The sequence below is a fragment of the Dipodomys ordii genome, unplaced genomic scaffold (assembly GCF_000151885.1).
Source record: "Dipodomys ordii isolate 6190 unplaced genomic scaffold, Dord_2.0 Scaffold20, whole genome shotgun sequence".
NCBI lineage: Eukaryota > Metazoa > Chordata > Mammalia > Rodentia > Heteromyidae > Dipodomys > Dipodomys ordii.
In genome coordinates, this window is record NW_012267236.1 from 10664309 (window position 1) to 10673782 (window position 9474).

At 40.6% G+C, this 9474-nt stretch overlaps 1 protein-coding gene across 1 annotated transcript in view; it reads right to left on the bottom strand.

Annotated features, from left to right (window-relative positions):
• Positions 1–9474, bottom strand: part of Ubxn2a (UBX domain protein 2A) — a 27046-nt gene that overhangs the window by 11227 nt on the left and 6345 nt on the right. The window contains exon 2 of the mRNA XM_013013583.1: positions 1432–1570. Within this exon, the coding sequence (XP_012869037.1) occupies positions 1432–1521 (90 nt within the window). The 5' untranslated portion in view covers positions 1522–1570. The remainder of the gene's footprint in view (positions 1–1431; positions 1571–9474) is intronic.

Consider the following 9474-nt stretch of genomic DNA (forward strand, 5'->3'; position numbering starts at 1 on the left):
CGTGTGTGTGTGTGTGTGTCCTGGGGCTTGACTGAACTCAGGGCCTGGGTGCTGCCCCTGAGCTTTTTAAAAAAAAATTTTTAACTTTTAAAAATTGTTCTTATGAAAGTCAGGTAGAGTACTTTTTTTTGACAATGTCACCCTTTCTCTCATATTCTCCCAGTTTTTCCCTTCCATTCCCACCCATAAGTTGGACAGTTAATTTTTAATAGTGCCTAAGCTTCTTTTGCTCAAGGCTCGTATTCAAGGCTAGCGCTCTACCACTTGAGCCACAGCATCACTTCCGGCTTTTTTCTTTTTGCTTATGTGGTACTGAGGAATTGAACCCAGGGCCTCATGCATGCAAGGCAAGCACTCTACCATTGAGCCACCTTCCCAGCCCCAGTAGTTTTTATTAGAGGTAAGAGTCTCATGGATTTTCCTGTCTAGGATTACTTGTAACTGCAATCCTCAGATCTCAGCTTCCTGAAGAGCTAGGATTACAGGCATGAGCCTCAGGTGCCACTGAGCTTTTTTGCTCAAGGTTGGTACTCCTAACACTTGAGCCACAACTCTACTTCTGGCTCTTCTGGTGGATTGGAGATGTGAGTCTCATGAGCTATCTTGCTCAGGCTGGCTTTGAACAGTGATTCCCAGATCTTAGCTTCCTGGGTAGCAAGATTTATAGTCGTAAGTCACTGGTATCCAGAAAATTTAAATTTTTTTTTTGTTAGTCATGGGGCTTGAACTCTGGGTCTGGGCACTGGCTCTGAGCTCTTCAACTCAAGGCAAGTGCTTGCTGGGCGCCAGTGGCTCATGTCTGTAATCCTAGCTACTCAGGAGGCTGAGATCTGTGGATCTCGGTTCAAAGCCAGCCCAGGCAGGAAAGTCCATGAGATTCTTATCTCCAATAAACCACTAGAAAACCGGAAGTGGCTCTGTGGCTCAAGCGGTAGAGTGCTCACCTTGAGCTGAAGAGCGCAGGGACAGAGGCCAAGCCCAGAGTTCAAGCCCCATGACTGACCAAAAAAACAAACAAACAAAAAAAAACAAAAAACAAGAAACAAGGCAAGTGCTCTACAGCGTGAGCTACAGTGCCACTTCTGGTTAATTGGAGATAAGAGTCTCAGACATTCCTGCTCAGGCTGGCTTTGAACCTTGATCCTCAGACCTTGGCCTCCTAAGTAGCTAGAATTACAGGCGTGAGCAACCAGCTCCCGGTCCAAATTTAAGATTTTTAAGTAGGATTTATTTGTCCTATAAGTGCAAGCAAAGAATACAAAGGTTTGTAGTTCAGCTTGTTGTCAATGCCTGACTTCTGCTAAGATGTTTTTGCAACACATATGAAACAGCAACATAATTAATACAGTGAAATGGTGAATAACATCTTTACTGTTATGAAACCAGTGTTGACCTCAGGGAGAAAAACACTGGAAGAAAAAAGATTTTTACCTGTTTCTTCTGTTCAGTGGGAGACAAACATTTGGCACCAATCTTCTGAGCTTCCTCAAAAAGGCTGTCAACTAAGTGTTCACAATTCATTTGCTGGTTATCACTAAGAGGCTGATGGTCAGATCCTGTGTCACAAACCCTACACAAAAAGCAAAAGTACTTCTGAAAATAGGCTCTCTAAAAAGGTACAACCGTCCTAATTAAAATAGGTAACTTCAATACTTCATCTATCTGTCATATTCATGAACAGATCATTCAGAGAAAAAACAAACACATGCTGAATGGTAATCCCTTTGTACAACTAAAGATAATTATATTTATATTTTATTTATTTATTTTTGTCGGTGGTGGGGCTTGAACTTTGGGCCTACGCACTGTCCCTGAGCTTCTTTTACTCAAGGCTGGCACTCTATTACTTAAGGGCCACTATTCAACTACTGGTGGTTAAGTGGAGATAAGAGTCTCAGGGACTTTCCTGCCCAAGCTTGCTTTGAATTGAGTAGCTAGGATTATAGATGTGAGCCACCTGCCCGGCTTCCCACATTCTTTTTTTTTTTTGGGGGGGGGGTCCGGTTGTGGGGCCTGAACTCTGGGCCTGGGCACTGTCCCTCAGCTCTTCAGCTCAAGGCTAGTGCTCTACCACTTGAGCCATAGCGCCCACTTCCAGCTGTTTTCTTATGTGGTGCTAAGGAATCAAACCCAGGGCCTCAGGCATACAAGGCAAGCGCTCTACCACTGAGCCACCTTCCCAGCCCTTGGCTTCCAACATTCTTGAGTAGAGAAGAAGTCTGCATAGTATCTTGAACATTGATATTGATTTACCACTGAGACATGTTATTTTAATCTTGTAACTGGAAAATTCATCACAACTCAGCCATTACTTTCTGTAAGAAATGATCAACTAAATGGACACAAGATATTAAAATCTCTACCAAAACTTGGCCAAGATGCATAAATCCCAGTGGGGGGAAAAATCATTATATTTGTAAATAAACAAGGCAATATGTCTCCTTTAAAAGTAAAAACTTCAGCTCATGCCTGTAATCCTAGCTACTCTGGAAGCTGAGATCTGGGGATCAAGGTTCAAAGCCAGCCCAGGCAGGAACATCTGTGAGACTCTTACTTCCAACTAAACCCAGAAAACTGGAAGTGGCACTGTGGCTCAAGTAGTAGAGTGCTTGCCTTGAGCTGAAGAGCTCAGGGACAGTGCCCAAGGCCAGAGTTCAAGCTCCACAACCAACAAAAAAAATTAAAAAAAAAAACAAAGTAAAAATCTCCACAATAAAAGACAGTGATTGAACAAGTTTACATTCCCACCAAAGTGTAGAGGCTTTCCCTTTTGGCCATATCCCCTCCAACATGTGTTGTTATTAGATTTCTTGATTATAGCTATTCTAGGGGTAGGAGGAGGTGAGGTGGAATCTCAATGTTACTTTCATTTGCATTTCTTTTATGGCCAGAGATGTTGAGCATTTCTTCATTTGTCTATTGGCCATTCTTATTTCCTCTTCAGAGAAGTCTCTCTTTAACTTGTTCAACTACTCTAGAAAGCAGTATGGAGGTTCCTCAAAAGGCTAAACATAGAGCTCCCCTATGACCCAGAAATCCCACTTCTGGACATTTACCCAAATGACCACAAACATACTAAAGCTACCAGCACAACTATGTTTATCGCAGTATTATTTACCATAGCTAAGATATGGATTATGAATATATATATAGCTTCCATCAGAAAGAATGACACTGCCCCATTTATAAGGAAATGGAAAGACTTAGAAAAAATCATATTAAGTGAAGTAAGCCAGACCCAAAGAGAGATAGATCGTATGGTTTCCCTCACTTATAATAATTAGTGTATGTCTAGGAAAATCCTAGCAGACAAGCAGAATAACTCAATAGCTATGTACATATGACCATATAAGATGATGCTAAGCGAAATGAACTTCAAGATATGGAAACAAAAGGTTTTTCTTTGTTGTTGTTATTTTTAATGTACTATGTGATTTTTTTTTCTTTTGTGTGTTTCTTTTTAATATGGTTTATCTCCTGTTGTCACTGTATTTGATTTTGGTACCCTGGGTATTGCATATACGTTTATCTGAATTAGGCAAGGGGAACAAAATGGTGAGACAAAGGATAAGGGGGGAACCAATGCAACGGTGATACTCACAAGATAATATGTTGGAAATGATCTGTACAACCTGGAGGGATAGGGGAGGAGGGAAAGTGGGAAAAAAATGAAGGAGGGGGTAACAAGTTCGACAAGAAATGTACCCACTACCTTACCTATGTAACTATAACCCTTCTTTACATCATCTTGACAAAAAACTTAAAAAAAAAAGTCTTAGTGATAATGAAGAAGAAAAAAATGAGATGAGAAAAGATGAGAAAAAGACTGGTTAATAAAACAGAACAGTCTTTTAAAAAACAGAACAGGCTGGGTGGTAGCTCGTGCCTGTAATCCTAGCTACTGTGATCTGAAGATAAGCCAGCCTATGCCAGAAGATTGTGAGACTCTTATCTCCAAAAAACTACTCAAAAAAGCCAGAAGTGGCACTGTGGCTCTAGTGGTAGAAGGAAGTGGCCACTGTGGTTCAAATGGTAGAACCCTAGCCTTGAGCAAAAGAGCTTTGGGACAGTGCCCAGACACAGTTCAATCCTCATATAGGCAAAAAATAAACAAAACAAAACCAGGGGCTGGGAATGTGGCTTAGTGGTGGAGTGCTTGCCTAACATTCATGAAGCCCTGGGTTGATCTCTCAGTTCCCCATAAACAGAAAAAGCTGGAACTGGTAGAGTGCTAGCTTTGAGCAAAAAAAGCTCAGGGACAGTGCCTAGGCCCTGAGTTCAAACCCCAGGATTGGCAAAAAAAAAAAAAAAGAACAAGTTGAAAATAGGGTATGAGGAAATCATCAGTCAAAGACTGATATTGATAAAAATAAAACACTAAGGAAATACAAATGGATTTATAAGTCCTCTCAGAAAAGCAAAACACTAAACTCCTGAATCATTGGTACAGAAAAAGAGATATAATCTAAAGAAATTGAGAATCTATTCCAATAAAATAATAGCAGAAAGTATCCCCAGTCTTGAGAAAGAAAGGGTCATCAGTGTGGAGGAGACTCACAGAATACTGGCAAGACCAGTGAAGCACCAAACACTAAGTATTTAGACCACTAAATATACAGAACAAAGAAAGGGTATTGAAATCTGAAAAGGAGACGAGACAAGTTACAATAAACAGTAAGCCCATTAGAATAACAGCAGATTTCTTAACACAAACTCTAAATGCATGGAAGGATATAATACAAGGCCTGAAAAATAATTACCAACCTATACTAGTGAACCCAACAAAGCCAGCCTTTATAATTGAAGGAGAAAATAGTAATGCTACAGATATCACAATACTCAATTTCAAATTAAATTACAGAGACGACATAAAAACAGCAAGATACTGGTACAAAAACTGACACCTGGATGAATGCAATGCAGCAGTATGCAGAACCAAGCTCATCTGGCTACAGCAATTAGATTGTTGGGAAGGTGACAAAAAGAAAATGCAGCCTCTTTAAGAACTGGTGCCATGAAAACTGGTATTCATACTGATCCCTTACTTCTCACTCTACATCATTATACATAACATACATAATATATATACATATATAAACATATAAAATGGACCTAAGACCTCAAGACTTGAGAAATTTTGAAACTACTAGAGGAAAACACAGAAAAAAAATTCAAGTATAGACAACTGACTTCTAAACAGGATCTCAACAGGTTGGGGAATAATGACAAGAACTGACAAATGGGATTGCATCAAATTAAAAATCTAACAGGGGCCGGGAAGGTGGCTCAGTGGTAGATTGCTTGCCTTGAATGCATAAGGAGGCCCTGGGTTTGAGTTCTCAGCACCAAGCCAGAAGTGGTGCTGTGGGTCAAGTGGTAGAGTGCTAGCCTTGAACTGAAGAGCTGAGGGACAGCGCCCAGGCCCAGAGTTCAGGCCCATGACTGGACTCCCCACCCCCAAAAGTGTTGAACATTGGTGCTCTTTTGGGGAAATTCTGGAAACTTTAGGAGATTAGAGAAAATAGATCACTTTACCACAAGACCAGAATTGAGTGAAGGACCATGGACTGAAATTCTGAAAGTGTGAGGTAAAATAAATCTTTCTTCTCCTTTCAAGTCATTCTGGCATTCTACCACAGTGAGGAGAAGACCTAATACAGAGAACTGTTACAGAGAAGCAGGGTTGTTGTGACTATCTGACAATATGGTTCTGAAGCCTTTGGGACTAGTCTGTGGGAGGAATTTGGAAGAGTACCGAGCAGTCTAGAGGCTAGGAAAAAACCTACACTAGTGCTGTAAATAGACCTTAAATGGGAGTTAAGACCAGAGTGCTGACAGGAATGCTGATAAGTAAGATTGTGTTTTTAAGGTTTCAAGTGAAAATCAGAAGTTTGTTGGTAGTTGGACTATAGGACATTCACATTACATTGTGGCAAAGAATTTGTCTACATTTAGGTTGGGTGCAATGGTTCACATCTATAATCTTACCTACTCAGAAGGCAGAGATCAGGGGAATATCATTTTGAGGTCAGCCTAGGTAAAAAAGTTGGTGAGTGGGCTGGGAAGGTGGCTCAGTGGTAGAGAGCTTGCCTTGCATGCCTGAGGCCCTGGGTTCGATTCCTCAGCACCACATAAGCAAAAAGAAAAAAGCCGGAAGTGGCGCTGTGGCTCAAGTGGTAGAGCGCTAGCCTTGAGCTGAAGAGCTGAGGGACAGCGCCCAGGCCCAGAGTTCAGGCCCCACGACCGGACCCCCCCCCCAAAAAAAAAAAAAGTTGGTGAGGTCTCTCAATTTGAACAATAGTATGGTAGAGTGCACCTGCCATCCCAGTATGCAGAAAGGACAGGCAGTTCCCCAGGTCATCAATCTGAGAGCCTATTTAAAACCTAATGAAAACAAACAGGCTGAGAGTAAGGCTCAAGTGCTAAAACACCTGCCTACCAAATACAAAGCCCTAAGATCAAACCCCAGAACTGACCAAAAAAAAAAAACCTCTATATTCTTTTTGGCAGTTGTGGGGCTTGAACTCTGGATCTGGGCACTGTCCCTCAGCTCTTCAGCTCAAGGCTAGCACTCTATCACACCACATCCAGTTTTCTGAGTGGTTTATTGGAGATAAGAGTCTCACAAAACTTTCCTGCCCTGGCTAGCTTTGAACCACAATCCTCAGATCTCAGCCTCCTGAGTAGCTAGGATTGCAGACAAAATCATGGTTATTTTATCCATAACACAAACACAAGACAACTTCAAACTTCAGTACCTCAAAAAAAACCCCAACAAAACACATGCACATAAACACATGTATACACATGCACACACATTAATTTGTAAAAATTTAAATATTTTAAAGCTAATTCCATTTTATGATCATAGCAAGATTAAAGTTAATTTACAAAGTCAAGAGCTCTCCTATATATCAATGATGAATAATTAATTGCAACTTTAGTATTTCATTTTTTCTACTCTATCATCTTTTTCTTGTTACTACCATTTTATAATACAAATATTAATATTTTTAAATATATTTCTATTTTCTTTAGGGAGTTGTAACAGAATTACCCTTCAACAGAGCAGTTTATGAGTTCAGTGCCTCTAGATCAACTTCATCCATTTCAACAGTCTCACTTATTCATCCCCTCACTATCTTTTTTTTTTTTTTTTGTCAGTCGTGGGGCCTGAACTCTGGGCCTGGGCGCTGTCCCTCAGCTCTTCAGCTCAAGGCTAGCGCTCTACCACTTGAGCCACAGCCCGACTTCCAGCATTTTTTGCTTATGTGGTGCTGAGGAATCGAACCCAGGGCCTCATGCATGCAAGACAAGCACTCTACCACTGAGCCACCTTCCCGGCCCCCCTCACTTTTCTTAAATTTTAGTTTATGTATTGAATGCTTTTGCCATTTAACAATGTATATATAGAATGCATCTTGATCTGTGTCATTCCTTCAACATCTTTATCCTCCCCGCCACCTACTCCTTCCCTTTTTCTCAGTTCTGTGGCATATACATGCACATGTGTGCAAGCATGTGCGCACAAACATGCACGCACACACACACACACATTTTTTTTTTTTACAATCCTAGAGCTTAAACGCAGGTCCTGGGCATTCTCCCACTCTACCACTAAGCCACATTTCCAGCCCCTGTAGCATTATTTACCATAGGCAAGATATGGAATCAGCCCAGATGCCCTTCAATGGACAAATGGATCAAGAAAATGTGGTATATATGCCAAATGGAATTCTACCCATCTATCAGAAAGAATGACATTGAACTATTTGTAAGGAAATGATTTGAGAGGATTATGTTCAGTGCAGTAAGCCAAACCCAGAGAAACACAGGTTGCAAGGTTTCCCTCATTAGTGGGAACTAGAATGTGCATACACATCTAGAGATAAGCACACTGGGTGACACCCAACCACTATAAATGAATTAACCAAAGTATAATTGAATCTACAGAGAAGGCAAATAATTCTTTAGAAAGATTAATAGTCTTATTCATTCTTTGAAAGCCAAAGTATAAGGTTGTGTGGCTGAGTAAATAATCTTCAAGTCTTGGCATTGTAATAAAAGTATACAAAGTATAGTAATAAAAGTTTACAAATAGTAATAAAAGTATACAAAGCAGGGTATCAATGGTTCATGCCTGTAATCCTAGCTACCTGGGAGGCCAAGATCTGATAATAATGGTTTGGAGCCCGCCCAGGCAGGAAAGTCCATTAAACTCTAAAAAGCCAGAATTGGAGCTATGGCTCAAGTGGTAGAGCATAAGCCTTGGGCAACCTGAGTTCAAGTTCCAATAGTGGCACAAAAAAGTACATTAACTTCAGGTCAGGGACTTTTGTTTCTTTTAAATTGACAATTGACATGACATTTAACATTTTAAGACATTAAATAACATGCTGAGAGCCAATGGCTCAAGCCTGTAATCCTATATACTCAGGAAGCTGAGATCTAGGAGTCATGATTTGTTAAAGTAATACAATATTGTCGACTACAGGTACAATGTTGTTCAGTAGGCCTCTAGAATCTATTCATCTTGCATAATCAAAAGTTTATGTTCATTAATTAGCAACAAAAACACTTTTTTTTTTTATCTTTGTCGTCTGTGTCATTCTCTCCTGTAGTCATGTTGTAGCCAAGAGGTGGACAGGAGACCAGATCATCTGCAAAGTGTCAACAACTCTTATTGTAACAAGGCCCAACCTGACTGATTCTGAGACCAGGGGCTGTCAGACCATTGCTGTCCACTGTAATTAGGGCTGTTATAGTCCTATGCATATTTTTTGCCCTTTTGTCTATTTAAACTATTAGCTCATGTCTGTACCCTGGAAGATTGCCAAAGATGAGCTGAAAATGAAGTACTATTTTCCATGTTACATAATACATTTTCTTGTGTGTGTGTGCGTGTGTGTGTGTGTGTGTGTACTCGGGTGTGAATACAGGAACTCATGTTCTCGCTTAGCTTCTTTTGCTCATAGCTGGCTCTCTACTACTTATACCATGCCTCTAATTTTTTGCTGGTTAACTGGATATAGGAGTCTACAATACTTAGATCTCAGCCTCCTGAGTAGCTAAGAGTACAAGTGTGAGCTGCCAGTGTCCAGTTTTCACTAAGCCTACTTGATGTATTGAGGTAGGATGTATAGAGGTGGACCTGACTTGTGGAAGTACTGGAGTTTGGGTCTGAGGTTTGAAACTCCAGTTTTAAATCTACTTAAGTAGTTCACAGGCCATAGAGGCCTTTGTCAAAGGCAGAGTTTTGATTCAAACTTCAGTTTGACTCCAAAGCCATTATGTTTTCACTGTAACTCCAAAGTACAATACAAGTACAATACAAGAGTTTAAGTTACTTAAACTTGCCACTTAACAGAGGTTATATGTGGGGGCTGGGAAGGTGGCTCAGTGGTAGAGCGCTTGCCTTGCATGCCTGAGGCCTTGGGTTCGATTCCTCAGCACCACATAAGCAAAAAGAAAAAA